This window comes from Lampetra fluviatilis, chromosome 35 (genome assembly GCF_964198595.1).
Source record: "Lampetra fluviatilis chromosome 35, kcLamFluv1.1, whole genome shotgun sequence".
NCBI classification, from domain to species: Eukaryota; Metazoa; Chordata; class Hyperoartia; order Petromyzontiformes; family Petromyzontidae; genus Lampetra; species Lampetra fluviatilis.
The window spans coordinates 12295915-12317263 of NC_136309.1; the positions used below are offsets into that span (position 1 = coordinate 12295915).

The 21349-nt window shown below is 43.8% G+C and overlaps 1 protein-coding gene across 1 annotated transcript; it reads right to left on the reverse strand.

Annotated features, from left to right (window-relative positions):
* Positions 1–1492: 1492 nt before the first annotated feature.
* LUC7L3 (LUC7 like 3 pre-mRNA splicing factor) lies at positions 1493–20841 on the reverse strand. The gene is made up of 12 exons (XM_078872993.1): positions 20676–20841; positions 17401–17467; positions 16690–16729; positions 15342–15492; positions 14588–14665; positions 13455–13559; positions 12921–13082; positions 12024–12245; positions 9653–9780; positions 8288–8838; positions 6979–7188; positions 1493–2112 (listed from the first exon to the last, which is right to left on the reverse strand). Exons 1-11 carry the CDS (start codon positions 20772–20774, stop codon positions 7016–7018), a joined length of 1776 nt encoding a protein of 591 aa, XP_078729119.1. The 5' UTR covers positions 20775–20841; the 3' UTR covers positions 1493–2112; positions 6979–7015.
* Positions 20842–21349: the final 508 nt, after the last annotated feature.

Below are 21349 nucleotides of genomic sequence, written 5' to 3' on the forward strand. Positions count from 1 at the left end.
CCAAAACCTCAAAGCCTTGGTCTTCCTTTACCATAACCAACGAGTCCGCAGTGGAGCATTTGAGAGGGAGGAGATGGTGGAGGGGGAGGAGATGGACACTGAGGGAGAGAGGATGGAGGATGAGAATGGTGAATGATTGGCCAGTGTTAGAGGCTATGTAGTTAGTTTTATTCAGGAGTTTATGCAACTTTACAGTTGTAAGATTGCACTTTTTGTTAGTAGTATGTAAATTTACATTACTGTAAGACTGTACTGTTACTGTATTGCTTACGTTACTGTGCACTGAAAACACTTATTTTAACAGATGTCTGTTTTGTATAGCTACCTCTGTACAACAGGAAGCACACATTTTATTTTTTAATATTTTATTTATTCATTTTTACAGAAGTTGTAGCATATTCATTTTGTAAAGCTACAGAACTTGTTCGACTCAATGTTTTGTAAGTTTGAGCCATCTGTTTGTTAAGGTCTGAAATAAAACAAGATGAGAACTTAAATATTCCCAGCACTTTCTGTGATGTAGTATGCTTGCTTATCATAGGAAGTAATAAGAAATGACTCTTTACATTAAAGTAGTAGCCTAGTGAATAGGGTGTTGGGGGAATCACTTTTTTTTCTCTTTTTCATCAAACCGCAGTTTTTGCAAGTTCCCGCAATTTTTGCAAGTTCCCGCAATTTAATCGCATAAAATTGCATAAATATCCCGCATATTCCATCGCATTTTTTAAGAAAACGTGCCGCATAATCAACGATTTTTGCCCGCAACAATCACCAAAAAACTCCTCGTTTTTCTGGAGGGACTGATATACAGTCAATTTATTTATACGCGACACAAAGTAGTTTGTGTACAGGGTAGGTAGAGTTGAAGGCGCTGGACACGAGAAAGGACGATGTCAGCGACGTGTGGGTCGAGGCGACGCAAATCGCGTCGTGGTATTAATCAAGTGATGATATTTGTGAAACGTAAAAGGGGGGGGGGGGGGGGGGGCAAACGTACATCTGGGTATTACTGGAATACACGTTCAAAAAGGCACTCGTAAAGCCACCAACACCGATTGCCAGTGTCGATATTGGATACGTGGAATTTCCAGAAGTGGCTCAGAAATACCAACAGATGGGCACGCTTTTGTGTAGGCCTGTAGCAATTCTCTGCCACGCGATTGAATGAATTGTCATGATGTGGGGTTTGCAATTCAGATCAAGAATCCAGTCATTTAACATGGTGTGTACATTATAGCACCTCGTGGCCACAGGCGTCATGTAAAATTATACAAAATACAGATCGTTTACAGTAATTGGTTCTCACACATTATTTTATGCATTTATAATTAACGTTACAATTGATTTTAATTGATGATCACCATTCAGTGGTGTAAACATGAGGCCACTTCAACAATGCTCTTTTGTTGAATACCTTGCAAAAAGACAAACCATCTCTAAAGGCTCGCATCTGGTAAGACAATAAACACGCCACCTCTGTGTACAACAGAAATTATATTTTTTGCAAACGGTATTTATTCACATCGTGGATGATACATATTAAAACAAAACAAAAAATAACAAATCAACAAACACCAGATTCTATGGTGAATCGACAAACACCAGATTCCACGAGGGTGCCCTTCGACAGCCTCGGTTGGCGAGACTTTGAACGGCACCAAGAGGCCTACGCTAGTGAACAGCAGCGCTGTTCAGAAAGCCCCTAATTGTGGGAGGACCAGGTCTACAGGCTCGTGCATTACAATCAGTGAATTGCAATATTGGTAATAGAAATTAAAAAGGCTTTAAAAATTAACAAAAGTCATAACAATTCACTGCTGCATCTATAAACTCAAACCCAGTTTAGCCCCAAAACTTCAAGCGTATGCACCGAGGCGAGTGGGGGTGAAATGGACGTTATATGGTGATAGGTTGTTGTGGTTGACGGTTTTAGAGCATTACTGGGCACGTCTAATGCATCAGACCCGATATGCACCGTCCGCCAAATACACTCAACGACGACTGGTTGGCTATCTGTGGTCACCTCGTAACCGGTGGGCAGAGGCTTGATGGGGGAAGGAGGCAATCTTCTAAGCGTCGAGCTGTGGTCGGGCGAGTCTTCCACTCCGTGCGCTGTTCAAACACAGAAGCGCTGGATAATTAGAACCGAACGCTTGTGACTGCTTTCCGAGAGAAATGTTGGCTCTGGCAAAACCACGTTTTTTCCCAGCTGGTTTTCTGTTGGGCACGCCTGGCAGGTCGCTTACTTTGGCAGATGCCGCTGCATCTGCCAGTCAGTTAGCACAATTGTTTGGCGGGTTTGGCTGCAGTGTAGATACAAATATAACATACTGTCACATATGAAGCAAATTATAGTATTGACTGGTAGAGCCCAGTGGATATACACCAAAGCAATCTACAATATTCCCAAGCCAATAAATAAGATCGTAACGAGGAATTGATTAATTTATCAACGTGATTTGCAACATGCACATGCATTAGCAAGTACTGTAATGATTAATATACCTCTTCAAAGGATTATTTTTCAACCTTTTCCCAAGTAGCGTAATCAAGTTTTTGACATTCAAAAGAATTAAGCTACAGTTAGCAAACGTGCTTTTGCCAGAAAAAACAGTCACATTCCAGTTCCCAAACACAACAGCTATCATTCCTTATATTATTTAAATCTGCCAAATTATTTTGATATAATTGAAATACTCAAAATGCATATCGCATAAAATATATTATTATTTACTCATATCTTTTAATGCAGTAATGCACTATATATTAAGGCATAGCCACTGCACCAAGGTGCCTTTTCAAGAGGTCTTTTCACAAATCAACTAACTGGTCACCGAAGGTCACTGGAATGATACAAAAATAAGAAACCAATAACACGGCTACCACACACACAAGCAGCGGCTCTGTCACTAGCTACACTGAGCTGGGCTTCAACACAAGGCGTACGGGCGGGATAGACTTATAAACGGGTACCTCTGGAATACCTGCACAGAGAGTATCTTGTTAACATTGCGGGCTGCTCACATCGACGCGAGCGATGCACAAGGCTTGCTGCTCGTGGTGGGGGGGCCAAGCAAATTATTCATTTACCGGGGTGACTACAGTTGCCAGGCCGAGTCGTAAAGAAAATCAAAACGCATTTGAGCAGGACACACAGCTGCATCAGGATCATCATTAGCATCATCATCAACAACAATGTCTCAGTGGTGACACACAGTGTTGGTGAGCAACTGCTCCCCTAGCAGTGGAAAATTGTTCACAAACGGGTCATTCAGGGCAAGACAAATGGCGCCGGGTCAGGAGTTGAAAATCATAACTGACAAAAGACTGCCACTGGGGAGTAATGCAGAAGTGTTCACAGCTAGGTGAATAAAATTGAACCTTGGATTGGTCACTGCTATAGGAATAAGGCACTTCCACCACTGATTGAATACTTGACCATTATCCAACTGAGTGGTGCTGTTGGTAAAGTGATCAAAAATTTGAAGGTCGTGATTTCTGTCATGTCGATTTAGCTCATTATTTTTCCAGAATCAGTCAAATAAGTACTACTTTGTGGGAAGTCAACAGGAGGTGCCCTATAATGAGAATGGCCACTGCCATGATGTGGAAATTCTAATGCTGGCCAAGGGCTGCCAAGAGAGAACAGTGCCCCGCAATACTCACTTGAGCATGTAGACACATTGACTCTATACTATAACCAAGCAGGGAGTGTGAGCCAAGCACACCACAAATGTATGCAAAATCTATGCCAGGAAATGAGCAGCACGCCATGAAAACATGTCAGGCCTGAATGATGCTACGTTTGTTCACAATAACATCAACTGCTGTAAGGATTAAAACAAACGCACACAACGTAACAGTTAGCAATGTTGTGTAAAACACAACTTCTTCATCGTGCAATCACTTGAGATGCCTCATCACTACAATGCTGACTTTTTGTGAAGTTAAATTAAAATACATGGGTCGACACTGAGGATGGCCAGATATGCAAGTATGTTCACTTGCATGGAATTTCTAAAGAGTATTTTCAAGATTTAAATGGAAATTGCAACAGATGTGAACATCACTGTCTTGACGGCTTGGGTGATGGGATTTCTTATTTGCACGAATTACATATTAACCTAAGAGTTAAAAGTGGCGTTTTGACTTTTATACTTAAGAGTAAAATGTGTCAACCTCAACATTTTGAGAACTTGGGTTAAAATACAGCCAAGATGGCCACATTTAAATTACGTGAATCACAATCACAAGATCCTGAATTCAAATGCCGGTCAAGGGTTGACTCGAGCCATCTTCCCCCCTACGGTTGATCAAATTCGTACTTTGCATAAAGTCAATACTAGTCATGCCATGGTGACATATGGCAATGTGGCGTTCCCACTGCTGGCGAAGTGCCACCAATACAATTAAGCATCACCACATACTCGCTTTCCTTTTGAGTTGTGATTAAGTGTCCTGCTGCTCATAATTACCCGGGGTCTTCATGTCTGATTTCCAGCAGATGGTAACATTTAAAAAGAGATCTCATGGGTGTCCTAAAATATCTGACCCACCAAAAACCCTTGCTGTGAGATACCTCAGTGGTCAATCCATTAACTGCCAGAAACAATCAGAATCAGGTGTATAAAAACTAAATTATATATGTTGAATTAATTTCAGCATTGCAGGACTCAACTGTAGACCCCCCAAGACTCACTCTCAAGTGGAAGACAGTGTTCTCTGGTGGCTCGAGCCTTTAGCTCTTCAGCATCCATGCTGAACGTGGCATGTAATGTAACAGTAAAACGGGTTGTGATGCAACCGGACAAGAGTCAGTGTTGGGTGACTTAATTATTTTCCAGTTTCTGATAACCAATTATTCGGAGTTTCAGACAGAATGTAATGATATACAACAAAAGCTATGTTATTCAGCACTTTGCCAATCGGAATGCTCTATTAAACGGCGTCTGTCATAGAAGGCAATACAAATCTTCCTTCACGTATCTGGAAAAATCCTGACAGCCAACTGGCATCTTGCCGTGCACTTATCGTAGATCTGTCGTTTACAGAAGCTTCATGTGGCTGCCAAGTGGTGGCGCTAGTGGAGCGGCAGTCTGTACAGACAGTACTGTACCATGGTATACTGTACTCTAAACGGCCCCACTGCTTCTCTACAATCAACGTAGAATAAATTCTAGATTTGAAGCTTTCGTGACTGCAAGGATTCATACTCTTAGTTTTTTCGGTAAAGTCACGTAGGTAAAAAATGAAATAAAAATTTAACAAAACGTAGAATGCTCTACAACTGACTGGCGTGTACATCTGTAAAATAGTATTTTCTTATATCATGGTTAAAATGTAGGCTTAGTTTTTTTATTTAAAAGTTGCATGTGCTTGGAAAATGTGAACCATAAATATAACTCTTCTTGGTTTTTTCGGTAAAGTCACGTAGAAGGGAAAAAAATAAATTAAAAAAATACAACATTATTAAATCATTCTCACGCAGCCGTCCCCCTCAGGTGAAGAACAGGTCTGTCGGAAAGACAGCGTCTGAATGAACCTCGTCATGAGAATTATTTTATGTTTTATTTTTATTATTTTATTATTTCCCTTCTACGTGACTTTACCGAAATAACCAAGATGAATCCCTGCAGTCATGATAGCTTTAAATCGAAACATAAATATAACTGTCAGATAACTGGCAAAAATGTTATTAACTGGCACCCTCCATTCCCCCATGGATGTCAGATAACAGAGCTTTTGCTGTACTTTGCAATAAAACATAATAATGTAGTTTATTTTATGATAAAACCATGCAAATAGAATTATGAATGTGGCTATATTGTGTAATCTTGATGTTGTCTGATCTTGTCCTCGCATCAACTCAAGCTGCTGATAAGATAATTTCACCTAATATAATTTTTGGAATTATTTCCTAGTATTCAATAAATGAAATCATAGAAAATAATCAAGAGGTACATGCAAAATTATTGAAAACCGAATACACACCGAAAACAAAGCAATGTGGGATTACTCGTACCTTTGGTGATCTGATTACAGTAAAGGTTCTAGCCGTGATGCTGGTAAGTTCACCTAACTAGGCAGAGTTACCTGGGTTCATTGCCATCGTTAAAGTCAGGGGGGACTGATAAGAGAAAATAGACAAAGCCATTGTCGGCAAATTTTTACATGTGTGCTATTACAAATCGTTATTTCAAACATTTTAAGATTTCAATGATAATTTTAAATTATGTTGGGCCAACAAAGCAACAAGATAGTGTAATGCTCTGTAGCTGGCAGTGTGCAAACAAAACTGCACTGTAAACATTTTGGTGGTTACAGAAATGTGCAACATACTGCAACGTTACTGGACAGAAACAAATAAGAGCAAGAAGAAAATATAAAAAACAAACACTGATGCAAACACACACAACACTCAACACTGATTGGGGAGTGCAGAAGGGAGGCAATGCTTTGAGTGATGTGTTTTTTTAGAAATGGATGACACAGGAGGGGCATGACAGGTACCTAGAATCTTCAAACCCTCTAGACAAGTCTAGCTTGTGCCACGGCAGGCCTGATACGCTCCCTTCTGTGCTTCACCTTCAGGAGAGACCACAGGCAGAAAGTTGGCTTCCCACACAGGTAGTCATCACTGGCATGTAAGCAGCAGCTGGACCATCAATTGCTCGCTGTCAAATCTTCCGGCGCACAAAAAAAATCAGAGGCAGGGTGCATTGAAGCCAGGACCTTTGTAAATATGAATGGCTCAGTGGAATAAATCGCACCCAAGTTTAAATGTTTACTTGGTCAAAACGCTGATTAACGCTTCGGTTACACTTTGCAAAGCCAGTCGTTTCTTTATTAAAAAAAAAAGTGTCACCAATTTTTATTTTCCTTTTTCCCCATTCTTAAGAAACTGCGTGGAAAAAATACAAATTAAGCAAAAATAAACACGAGTGATAACGGTAAAGCAAAAAGATGAAAAGCACTCACCCTGCCGGCGGTCTGGGAGAGCTACTCAGACCACTGTCTAATTGGGGTGAGTGTCACCTTCAGGGGCGGCCTCCGTCTCCTCCTCACTCCCGTTAACACACACTCTCTTGGCGTCGGACGGAACGTCGCTGTTGCTTGGCACACCGGCACTCTCGCTGTGGGGCCTCTTCTTGCCCACGTCCCTGAGCTCCCCCCCAGAGTTCTCCGTCTCTGCGAGATGCAAACAAAACACAAACCTCCATCAGTCGACGTCATGCATCCACACGCTTCTGCTAAGGGGAGCGTGTAATGGTCGCTCAACGGGGAGCGTTGTCCTGCTCAAAATAAGGCATTTGGGGTTTCGTGGATCATGCAGAAACCGAAAACTGTGTGGCTTGTGAAGTGGGCGGTAAACAGGGGTAAGGCAAGTAGGCTAATGACCCATCTGTATAAAAGGGACTCTGATGTACTTGGTTTCCTCCCACGTATAACAATATTAATTAATTCTTATGCTGATGATCCATGCATCATCTTTGTGCATGGAAGAACTAAAGTTCAAATTTACTTATTTAACCAGGTGAAAGGGATCTGGATATTCTATTTACAGCGTTGTATACACTATACATGCAACAAGCAAGAACAAACATTGATTCGTGAAATGTAATTTAAACTTGTAACTGAACCGTGGAAGGGGTGTATAATGACACCTCCACAAATTACTTTTGAAATTTGCCAAACATCCAATTGAAGGTACCTTCTGCAACAGATGTAATACTTCGTGAGCCTTTCCTGAATAATAAAATGTAATAGCATGTGGTCCACTAACCATGTAGAGGTGACAAACCCAAGTGGAGTAGGCATACATGCTGTAAGATACAAGTATCACCATGATAACATAGTCCACGAGTGTATACAATAACTATTTGGCGATGCAGAAGTGGAAACTTGTGAGCTCAAATAAACGAATGGGGGTTGTTCAATTGAGCCCATCACCCATATGAGGTGATTCAAATTAATATCACTTTGTTGGAAGTCAACAGTAAACTTTCCATGGGGGTTACGGCCACCAATAAGGGAATTAGGAATTTCCTGATAATTGGTTCCATATGCTTATTAAGAGCAAGGAGTGTAATTTACAACAAATGAGTGCTTCTGTCTGCATCATATAATTCTGAAGGTGTAGTCCAGTCTCATTGCCTCCCTCATTCAGCAATATGGGAGTGCTCATCTCCACTGACAAGGGGTAGACCAAGTTCCAGGCACTATTCACCTGTCACCAAGTTTGGCACCCGGCATTCATGACACTTATGATAAGCGAATGTAAAAGCACCTTTATCCTTGGAGCTCTCCTCCTTTTCTTTCTCCGTGGGTTCTTCTGTCAGCAGGTTCTCACTCCCCTTCTGTTGCTCCGGCTCGCTCTCTTTGCTCTCCTCTTTGATGCTGCTGCCGCCACCGCCTTCCTTCATGCTGGCACTCTCCTCCTTGACACTGCCCTCCTTACTACTGTGCTCCTTACTGCTGCCATCCTTGCCCCTCTCGCTGCCACTGCCTCGCTCCCTACTGTGCTCGTGTTCCTCCTCCCTGCTGCTGCGATCACGATCCTTGTCCTTGCTCCCGTGATCTTCTTCCCTGCTGCTGCGCTCTTTGTCCCTGCTGCTGCGCTCCTTGTCCTTGCTGCTGCGCTCCTTGTCCCTGCTGCTGCGCTCCTTGTCCCTGCTGCGCTCGTGATCTTTTTCCCTGCTGCTGTGCTCGCGATCCTTGTCCTTGCTGCGCAAGTCGATGTCGCGCGACGACCGTTCCCGGCTACGCGAGCGCCGCTTGCGGTCACGGCTACGCGAGCGCTTCTTGTCATCATTGCGGCTGCTCCGCCGGTCCTTGCTCCTGCAGGACGTGCACGCACACAATCACACACACGTTCCCCTGTTTAGTCTACAGGCTGCGTGTTGTTCGTTAGCACCTATTAAGATGAGTACTGCACGAGGGGATGTTCTAGCTAGAAACACATTACCCAAATCAGACTTTTGGCGAGCCATCGAACAGAGACGGTCACTGTATCGCGTGTTTTCAGATGCGCTTCTGTGGCCGTCTGGAACGCTCTTCCTTCCGATATTAGAAAGCCACTGGAGCCATGCACTTTTAAATCTAAAACTGCTTTTTGTGTTCCGTTTGTTGTCCTTCCCCCCCATACCTCCAATTAGCATGGTTGGCTATGTACGGTGCAAAATAATTTAAACATACACACTTATATTAGACTTAAAACACGCCCGTATGTACGAGTCACCGATAGTGCACTTGAAAATTATCTTGAATTTAGCAGACTTTTTTTATAAACTAACCAAACAAATTCAGATTTTATAATTGGGATCAGCACCTCCTGAAACAAACTTTTAGTCAATAAAACCAAAAAACGTATTTATTTTCAGAAACGTTACAGGTCACACAACCTAAGATTATGATTTTCAGATTTTTTTTTATTTTATCCATTTCGAGTTAGCCATTAAAAAGTTCTAAATGAACACCTGCACCAACATTTTGGGGGGGGGGGGCAAACAAAAACCGAGAAACTTATGATTGTTCTCAATCTTCTCCAGATAAATGCAAGATTTGGTTTCATCTAGTCTCAATCGGTCTTGTTCATCTGAATGATCTTTCTATTTCGAGTCGGTCTATGTGAATGAAGAGCAGCGGCCGTCACCTGCTGCGCCGGCGGTCGCGGTCGCGGCTACGTGAACGCCGATTTTCCCCGGAGCGTGCAGATCGCTTGTCACGCGAGCGGCTGCGGCGGCCCCGCGACCGACTCCGCCGCCGCCGGTCCTTGTCCCTCTGCAATGGAGGCGGTGTTGTGGCGGACGACACGAGCAAAAGATGAGGAACGTGACGAGATCAGCACGTGAGCCGTGAAGAACGCTCTTCAAACATGCTGCATGGAAGCCTAGGTTCCACTCGGCAGCTTTGTTAACGCCGCTTTGCAACACAGATACACATTATTGAACCATTACGGTCAAAGCACATGAATACGACACTGGCAAACAAATCTCCAGCCTCCCTTCATGTCTGGGCAGCCCGGTCCATGACGCTCCCCTAAATGCAACAGATTATTTGGCGATACTGCATTGGCAGTGTTGTAAAAAACACAAATAACAAAAAAAAACTCAATGCATATGTCAATTAAGCAGGCGAACTAGGTAAGAATTTGCAACCAGCTTAGGGGACATGGAACACAAAATCAAGCACCTTACAAAAATAAAGGTTTACAAAAAAACGTTAAAATCTAAGGTGTTCTTTATCTTCATAACAACGTATTTTATTTATATTAAAAAGTAGGAACTGTAACTTCGTTTGGATGCGACTCTCCGTCTCTCGCATCCAGAAAAACTTTTATATGACCATCTCTCTCTACCTTTCTCTTACCTTCTCTACAATGTATATCCAAATTTATCTCGATTTCTCGCTTTGTCCGTTTCTCTATTCCCATGTTCCCACTTCTAGCTCTCCCTCCCTCTTTATTCTTATCGTCCCTCGACTCTATCTCATCCAATTGAACCCCCCCACCCCATCTCTCTCCCCGTTTCTCTCACCTCTCACTCTCCTCATTCCCACCTCTCCCTTTCCCGTTTCAATCTCACTTGCCTCTTCCCAATCCTCCCACTGTCACATTTCCTCGCTCTCATCTTTCCTCTGTTTCCCACCCTTTCACTCTCTGCCTGTACCTCCTTTCCATCTCTCCCTCTGACTACCTCTCTCACCTCCCTCGTTCACCTCCCTCTCTCCTCTCTGGTATGTGCACGGGATACACATCTGAGGTGGAAGGTGGGTGAGGTTAGCGTGATGTCAGCATGCAGGAACCCGGCTCAACCGTGTGGGATGTGCGCGACATCACCATGCAGATGAGCACGGTGACATCACCATCGTGCACAAATACTTGGGCACGTGATGAATCCAACCATGGATTCAGACATAAAACTTTTTCTAACATTGTTCATTATTTCCAACTTTTAATACTATATTAGAAAAAGTTTTGCTGGCTAGGTTCCTGCCTGGATTTCTGGCTCGCACATGACCAAATGCGCATGCGGTGGTGACATCACCGCGCACATCCGCATGATGATGTCACCCACATCCCACAGTGATGGGTCCAGTCATATGCACTGACATCAGGCCTCCTCCCCAACCCACCTTCCACCAAGGCCATGTATACCATGCAAATGCGAAAAAGGACAGAGCGAGAGAGAAGTGAGGGATGGAGATAAGAGGGATGTGAGGGAGGGAGATAGAGAAGGGAGGGATATATAAGGAAGAATCAGAATATGTATTTATACTGGAGAAATCCAATGGGTTATAAAGCTCTTTTTCACAGATATCCAGTATTTTCAAAGATGTCCAGAAGATACCGAGAGGAACGGAGAGAGGGGCAGGGAGAGAGTCAAAGGGTGTGAAACAAAAATGGAAGAGCAATATGTAAAAAAGTAGAGCGAGGGAAAGCGACAGTGGGATTATTAGGGAGAAGATATATTTAGATGGGAATGGGAGTGGTAGGAATAATGAGAGCAAGGGTGAGAGAAACAGGGAGAGAGATAGGGGGAGGGAAGTAGGTGAGATACAGTGAAGGGAGAAGAATACAGAGGGAGAGTAATAGGGGACAGAGGAATAGAGAAACAAGTGACAAAGTGAGACATTGGGATATATTTGGATATACAGCACCGATAATGCAAGAAAAAGGTGGATAGGGTTAATTTTATTCAGCTGGGAGAGACAGATGGTCATGTCCCTTAAATAGCCTCTTATTAACCACTATGTAGTGTCCACACATGACCTGAGGAAAGTGTTTGTCACGTGGAAATAAACTAAATATTTAGTCCACAGGACCTGAAACAAGGTAACTTCAGCAGAAAATCAAGTTTAACAGGATGGTCAATTGTGCAGTCATTGATGACCAGATGAGACCAATCAGATCATTACCATTGCAAACCCTCAGGATATCTGTGGTGCTGGTTCAGTGCTCAGACAAGGCCATTTCGAGACTCCAAAACGACCTGACCACCATGTCCCAAGCCACCATGTCTCACCTCACGCTCCTTCTCACGCTCCTTCTCCTTCTTCTCCTCCTCCTCGCGCCTTCGCTTCTCCCTCTCCTCACGTTCCTTCTCCCGCTTCTCCTTCTCCTCGCGCTCCTTCTCGCGCTCCTTCTCGCGTTCCTTCTCACGCTCTTTCTCGCGCTCCTCACGCTCCTTTTTCAGCTTCTCCTCGCGCTCCTTTTCTGGCTCTTCATACTTCTTGCGGAGCTTCTCCTGCATTTAGGAGAGAAGCGTGCGAGTGTGTCCATACAGGTGTGATACCTTGGCTCATGCTGCGCACAACTGATTTATGCTTGTTTATCCAGGAAAGCTTCACCGATTCTCAACATCCTTCAAGTTTTCACAGTAGGGAGTGTTGCTATACGTACTCCCAATTGAGTACTTTGCAGGTAATCCTTTAGCATTGGGATGTTTGGCCAACACCAGTTACATTGTGTGTTTTAGAGGAGGGGAAACTCAAGACCCTGAAGCAAACCCAAAGAACAGTGGGAACATAAACTGACAAGCACACAACGGAACCTGAATTCGGAATTAAACCCAGGTTCTTCTTGCAATGCACACATGTTACCACTGTGCCAACCTGCTGCTCAAAATGTGGGGGTGGATGTCATTCATAAAGGGGCCCCAATAATAGACCATAAAAAAGGAGTCGATATATATTTCAGTCAATGAACAGACTTAATTGATGAATCATCAACTAAAAACAAATCTCCCCCCCAATGTTAGAACAAATTTAACAACATATGGTGCATTTGTTTCCAAAACATATGGCATACAAACTACGGAGAGATGTTTTTATCGCCCTTTGTGTGTTGTGTACAACCATTTGAGTTATGTCTGCATTGGCATATTTGTTTTGTAGGGTGCAAACAAGAAAGGGCTGCATACCCGCATCTCCTCGATAGTGCTTTTGATCTTGGCATAGCCCATGTGTTGCTTGCCCATGAGGTGGTCGTCGATACGCGACTGTGGGTCGCCTACGATGAGGAATGCGCCGCACACCTCGCACACCTCCATCTGCTTCTCCTGCGCCGCAAATGTCTCGATCGTCTGTGTGGAAACCAAACCCAGGTGTGCCCATCAGCTCCGAACGCTTCTGCGAGCCTCAACGACTCGTGTAGGCAGGGTCCTAATGTGGACATTTGTTGCGGATTGGCAGGCCAAAACTCATGAATATGTGTGAAGAACACTTAAACTCAACAGGTAACCTGTAGCATTAGCTCTATATTTGAGATGGGCCAACCCTATGAAGGATCATGGCTCACAACCGTCGGGGACACATACCGTGGCACTGATTGTACAATGAAACTGGGCCATTCCTAGGCCTAGTCTGAATGCCAGAGGGTTTTCCACCTCCCTCCAGGCTGGCAAAGGGCCTCGCCAGGAAGGGAGTCTGGGTCTGAAGGCAAGAGGGTCACTCACAGAGGCGGTGGCACGTAGTTGGTCACGCTCATCCTTGATTTGCTCCACAAGTTTCATCATGCCCTGGGCCTCCTCCACGCGTCCCTCACAGCCCATCTGCTCTATCTATAAACAACACAGACACAAGTTGGAGGAAGAGGCATTTGTCAGTCGTTGAGTTCCTAGAATTAAGTATTTGTCATTGCGTTAAAGGTCCTTAATCGGTGTGTTTCAAAACTGTCGGCCAAACTGTTTTCCCGGTCATGTTACATGGCCCCATTTTTCCTTCTTCATGCTATTTATTGCCATAGAGCAATTAAATGTACATATTGTGTAATCTAAAAGATTTGTCTCAGCCTTATCTAGATAAAGACAATGTTCAATGTATGTAGTCTGTTCTGCTATAACACAATAGTTGTGTTCCTGAAAAACACTGTTATTGAATGATTGTGTTGTAATAAATAATATAGGGTAAAGGACAATCCGCGATAACATGCGAGGTGTGCATTCAGGCTGAACAAACGTTGAGACGCGTGGCTACCATCTAGAAGCATCCAGCAGCATCCGAATGCCTTGAGTGATGCTACACCGAGGCAGCCGTACAACTGCTGGTTCCTATTTTCGAGGCGTAGTTCTGTTCACTCAATCGCGTTTTATTCAATTTTTATTATGAAAACACGTGGTATTATAGAACAGACTGTAAATATGTATCAGTTTAACACGTAGGCTTTGGTGACCAATATTATTCATAATAAAGGTTTTTGGGTTAGATCGCGTTAGTTCTAAATGTCGCAACCCTCCGCCTAACGTGCACATAACACAGTACTTTATAAATGTATGCAGCAGCTGAATTAAGCATGCCAAGGTCAAATATGTATCACACTTAAAATAACCATGCCAAGTACAGCTGTCTATCTCACAGTTTTACTGTTACATGAACCACATAGCTCACACAGGTCAATTAGCCGTCACAGTCAACTGTTTATCACATTGTCACCCTTCAACTTTACTCGGCAGAGACAAATGAATTGTCACTTTCAAATGTGCATCTCTAGACAGTTAAATCAATTGCCACATGCAACTGTCCCATTTGACGTTAAACTGTAAACACAAAGCAAAATGTAGAACGACAATACTGCTACGTTGCAGCTTACGTCGTCCAGCAGCTCCTCAATGCGCTCCGTCAGGACTTTGATCTTCTCGTCATTCTTGGTCATGGAGGCTCCTCCGGGCTGAGATAAGAAACATGTAAGGTTGTTAAAATCGGTTTTGTCCGTGACCGGTAACCCGCAAGAGAAAATCCACAATAAAGATATTTAGGGTGAGATCACGTAAATATAAATGCGTCGTTAAACCTGCCACCACAAACAGATACCAGTTTACAATCTAGCAACCCAAAAACAAAAGTCATCATGAGAAGTCAACCTGAGTCTGTAAGATCCCACTAACAAAACCTTTTTCGCACACAGGTTATAAATTAACATAACGCTGAACGTTCATCAATAATACTGCCTTAAAAAGAACCATGAATATTTGTTGTGCTTGTGCACCACTGCCAACAAACACTGCAACCCCATATATTGTTTAAACAGAAATTGATAGCTCTTTGGTAATTCAATGCTTGGTAAGTTAAGGTAATAAAACCCATAAACACTCTGTGGATATAACGAGTTTTCACATTTGTAAGAAGAAAATAGTAGTTTACTTGGAATGAGGAGTTTCCCCAATGGCTAAGGGACTACCAGAACAAAAGCATTTGAACTCTCAACCTCCGGATTGAAATCTGCTGGATCTATCGCCGAGCCACATGGCAGGGGTGTTCAGTGCTTATTTGTAATGTGTGTATGTGTACATCTGGCTGTGTTTGCTGTCTGTAGTATGTGTGTGTGTGAGGGAGCAGCCCCTTACATTGCTAACCATCGGCCCCCCGGTCTGCGCAAGTGCCAGCCGCGCGTGACCCCTTCGTATGCGGCGCTCCACGTCGGCCATGATGCTTTGCAGGTAGCGCAGGAAGTCCTGCTCATAGCCCATGCGCATGAAGCGAGAGCTCTTCTCGTACCTGCATGCACACACAACACATGCATTCCCCTCTTAACCTCGTAGACCACAAGAATAAAGTGATGTTCATATGAACATTGCGCACAAGGTGAATTTTGTGGCTAGCACTGTGTCTAACCACATGTCTCCCATTTGCTATTTGCATGTCTATTTAAAGCTGAAAACCTATGGTTAAGCCAAGGAAAGGTTCAGATACTATGTGGCTAGAAAAAAACCAAGTCTTCATGAATGTAACAGTGCATAAGCAATGACTGCTCAGTGTATGTGCAAAATCACGCACACACACAACTGCACATGTCAATGCATGCAGACTACATTTGTTCTGGCATATTCTTTTATTTTGCTTTTGAATCCCAAAATCTGGTCAAAGGCTTTTGCTCCTTTTCCACTCTTTTAGAATTAATTATCATTATCAGGCATGTCATCATTTTCACTCAAATGACATCCCACTAAATGGTCATTGCTCTATAGACTCCAGGCTAAAGATAATGAACTCACTCATGACCAGGATTGAGTTGGATGTACTGCCTGGCCATATACATCTGTCACACTCTTATGAAGTCAGGGACGTATAGATCAGTTGAACTAGCAGTAAAGATCCAAGAATGACATATTAAAAACTCAGCTGGAGTAAACAAACATTCTGCTGAAGCAGGTAAGATGACGGAGGGAAGTTACATTGTGGGAAGTCAACAATGGATGTAACTTAAGGATAGAGATGAGTGCCACAACAACATGGAATTTCAATCAGTGACTGGAAGGATAATGGAGATGTGCAATGCCAAATATTCCTGATAAATTAAAACTTGGTACATATTTCTTCACGTTTTTATGATTATGCATGTCATCACACAAAAGTGGGAACATTTTAAAATTATACTTATTAATATATACTGTGCAACTTTGGCTGCAAACATTAATATTTAAAGCACAAAACTATAAATTGACACTTTCTAAGCCTAAAATTTGATACACAGAAGAACTGCGATATATAAATCCGTGCATTCTATATTTTGCCAGTTTATGTTGCCCAATGTGATGCTCGCTGACCCACTTTCCAAGCGAAGGCTGCCAATACTGTGAGAATTACAACAGCAGGCCATTGGCGGTTGCCTAGTGCTGGCCATGGAACCATCAACACACCGCAAAAACAGCGATATGTTGTTGGTAGAATAGCATGTGTGCATGCGAAACTCACAATTTTTTTAGATTCTCATCATGGATTTTGTCACATGGACCTGCAACACAAGCATAACAACTATTACAAACACCGGTATTGCACCATGTGACATTTCACAGCATCAGACTTATAACTTTTTAAACAGTGCAATATTCGTACTTTTTAAACATTGCAATATTCGTTTTTAACAGCCTTAAAATGAAGATGAAGTATATCCATGCTCAGATGAGCATTTGGGTAGCACTTATCAGGTAAATTTACATTCACAGCAAGGATTTGGAAAGCTTCAATGTGGTGACTTTCATATGTAAAAAATATCTAAATATCTCTCGACTCTAAACAATTGTGCTGTCCTTAATTCAAATGGAAACCCTGTAGCAGCAATTGAACATAGTCAAACAGTGGAGGCAACTACCTCCACAGGATGAGCAAATCTTGACTTCCCACAAAGCAGTACTCAGCCAGATATGATCGTGATCCAAAGGATTATTCAAGTGTTATTTTACAAAACAAAGAGAGCACCAAATGGGTTCAGGTTTTACCTTGTTTAAACAAACAATGGGTTACATTGATCAAGAAGGTTCACCGATGAGACAGTTTAAATATTCTTTCCACGTAATTTTGCAATTTATTTTTTAAATAAAACATCAACATCTCATTTTAGCTGGAAACCACCGGGTTGTGTGCATTTCATCTCCCTGCAAGGTAGGTTTTAACTCTTGAACTTACCTAAATCAGCTCGAGTGTTCACGAAGAGCTCTGCTGGGCAGTACTCAACCAGATAGTGCTTGCAAACCTGAAAACAATCCAAGTGTAACAATTACAATAAACATGGGTGTCTATACGCAACCATATCTCAAGACTGTAAAAAACAATGGTACCATAAGGCAGTCATTGGCAAATGAGAAAAGATCATTATGAGCTTGGATTTCCATCAGGAACAGGGTATCGATAGCTATTAAGAGTGTCTATATTAAACTGTACTAGGCCTAGTAACGCATGTGTGCAACATATGAACCTTATGGCGTGACCCCGGGCTCCCGAATAAATGGTAGTCAAAATCGTAATTATTTAATGGCGACTCCGTCCCACCGCAAACATAAACGCCGCAACCCACCTGGTGCGGATCATTCTGTTGTCATGTCGTCCAAGCGCAGCGAGGACGAATGCGCAGAAAGAAACACAACTTTGAAACTTGAGATTAGCGCATCGTGTTGAGCTCATCGAGAGGAATAGATTGCCGTATCGTTTGCCTTCAAGACATAAAATGACGTCGCAACGCAGTTTATGCGAGAGCCGGGGGCTTATGGGACCCCGGGGTCCCGCCATAAGGTTCATATACAGCCAGGGTGGAGGTAGGCCTCGGCAAGGTAAGGTAATTTACCCTTTTTACCGGCTAAAAGGTAAAGATGTCGACATGCCAAGGGGTAAGGTAAAGGGTAGGATAAAGATAGCTTGGAAGAATTACCCGGTAGGGTAAAGGAAGCGCGAAGTATTACCCGGTAAATACGGTGCCTTGTTTACCGCTAAAAGCTCCGTGGCGCAGTCCGTGGCCTCCATTTAATAAGTAAAATTAAACAAAAACTTTTTTTTAAACACGCTTTTATGAAATGTACGAGTAATGCAAAACTCCACGACTCCAGGAAGTGGCTTGCCATGAAGGGGCCGTGGCCAATTACAGCCAACGTCAGTTGAGCGTGGACAATTAGACCCAAGCCGAAACATAACATATAAAAAAGATTGTTTAAAAATATATATTTTTAATGATAGAATATAGTGTTGTCATCAGTATGACATAAGTATACCAAGTTTGCAGTCGATACCACATTGGGAAGTGGGTTAAAATTTAGTTACAAGATTTGAGGATACGACAATGACAACAAGCGTGTATAATTGGAATCATGGAGAGTATTCTATATGAATAAAGCGCTCTACCTAGCATTTACCGTTTTAAACCTTTGTCATGTGTAGTACCCCAGGAAGTACCCTGTAATCGGGTAATTTGTATGGGGTAAGGGTAAAAGGTAGGGTAAAGGTAGGCTCATTGCTTTTTACCTGTTATCTTACCTGCTAAAGGGTAAAAGGTAAGGGTAGAGTGATTGTATTGTGGTAAGGTAAAAGGTAGGGTAAAGGTAGGCTCGTTGTTTTTACCTTTTAACTTTTACCTTACTAGGTAAAAGTTAGGTAAGTGGGGGATATGCGTAACGTCGCCATGCACAAACCCTGACCAACAGCGGGATGTAGGTGACATCACGCAAATGTGCGCTATACCCTGATCTGCGCACATGTGTTCTAATCCTGTATACGGTGGTATGGAACATTTGTAATTGCCCCCCACTATTGGTGTGGGAGAGCTGGTGGAGAGTTTAAGCTGCTTTAATAACACACGGCAACTATGCACTTCGGGTATCCGAGTTCGATTCCCGGCTATGGCTAAGAGCAGTGGCGAATGAGATTTGGACCGGGTTAGGGCTGCCACCTTTTTACCACTGCAGTGACCAACACAATTAATCATGATCGAATAACCTACATGACGTACACGGGGAAGGAGACTTTCAATACAGTTAGGGATCGACAGAGATAATGTTAAATTACAAGTTCGAACTTGTTGTTAGACTTTTATTTAACTTGACATGTTTCACGCTTAATATCTTCGGACCGACGAAGCCTAACGATCTGAAATGTTCTACTCATCTCACGTGACAATTCAAGATTTCATTCAAAAACCGGTCCAGATTCCAATCGTGGCATCATTCGTGTTTTTTACTTAATTTTAATAATACTCGTATCCCCCTTTTTTAAATCATGAACGGTCGCGCCTCGCTACGAGGGCAAACGTCCTTTTCATATATTGAATTTGTTCATTGAAGCAACCCACTTTTATTCACACATCACATTTTATTAGCTGCATCTGATTCTGCAATATAAAAAACATCCAATGCTCATTTTGAAGCCAGGCCGCTAGTCCAGTTGTTGTCTGACGATTTTGATGGTGCAGACTTGGAAGTAACGCCAAATCATGAACATCGGGGAAAAAAACTATTTTAGATGTTGTGTCTGCAAAAATAGAGGGGTTACAGTTTATTTGGTTATCTGCAAAAATGACCATTTAGGATTGTGAATGTCGCGAGTCACGTAAACCCATCCCAATAGATGAGGACACACAACGAAAAACGTTGACATATTGAACGCACTATGAAGCTAGATAATCGACATCAGTGAATCGTTACACTGACAACACGTATAAGCTTACATACATAAATACTTTCACAGTATACGCATGCCCTGCAAGTTTACAGGCACGCGCAGTCATACAAATTCCATGTTATATACATATTTACTTTTAATACGTGCGCACACGTTCACAGACGACCATAGTATATTAACATATTTCCCAGTGTACCTCATCTCTTCTATCGCTACTACCATGGTAACTGTTCTCGCAAACGTCAACGATTCCACTCCAAATGTTGAGGACTACTCGGTCTACCCGTTTCGTCATCCAGTGGTTGAACCACTAAACTGCCGCAACGCACCTTTCTTCTGTCTCTTCCCTCGCACCGCTACACTCTTTGGATTCCATCCTAATCGCCTGTTCCCCGAGCTATTAAAACTTTGCTCAATTAAAAAAACCGCATCGACCCTGAGTATACCCGCTAATGGTGCCGTTTGGCGTCACATTCCCCACTGATGGAAGCGTCACAGCCGCCGACGCGCAGCTCGGGAGCTCCTCGGCACTTCGCCACGCGAAGCCGCGTGGCGACTCGAGGCGCCCCCCAGCCGCTCGACACCAACAACCACCCCGCCGCCACGGCTCTACCACGCGCAGGAGACACGGCGCGTCCGCCAGGAGCGACTCCGCAGCGGGGCGCGAGGACCACGCCGACCTCTCTCCGCGAGCTCCCTCGGCGGCGGGGCGAGGCCTGGCCCAGGCCTGGCCACCGCCGCACGCATGCAGCAGCGAACAAACACGCTGGAATCTCAAGCGCCGCATTGCTCCTCACCCTCTCGTCGTCCCAGTGGACATCGCAGCGCTTCTCGTTGGGGGCGAGGTTTCTGTCTCGCCCCATCAGCTCATCCAAGAGCTGCGCGTTGGACAGCATCGCGAAGACGGCAGCGGCGGCGAGGCCCAGGCGATAGCGAAATGGCGGCTGCGAGGATCCGGTTCCCCTAGCGGGTGAGAAGGATCCGGTTCCCCATGCGGCTCCGTAAATCTGCAGGATCCGGTCCCCCCCACCGTGGGCGTAACTGGCGACGTTTTGGGCCATTGCCCTTTCACAGCACACAGACTCCCAGAGAGCTCAATTGACGGGTTCCAGAGCTAAACCCGCACACACAAACTGCCTCCGGGGTCTGACTTCAGAATGAAATCCGGAAACTATTTTTGCGCGCTTTTTAAGGAGCCCAAAACGCAATAATGTGACGTTTTCTGATTTTAAACAACGACCCAGGACGTGAATCACGCCCCTGCCGATGCTCCCTACGAGTCGTCAGTACGCGGCAGGGGGAGGCGTCAGCCACTGTGACTATTTCAGCAGCGAAAAATCCACGCAAAACCACAGCGGGGCGTCGTTACAACGACCACCGGCGCCACCCACGGGCTTGCTGGAGGCTGGAGCGGTGGTCACTGAGCGCCTCCTGCATGACCCGACTGGGATTCCTCCTGGGGGGAGGGGGA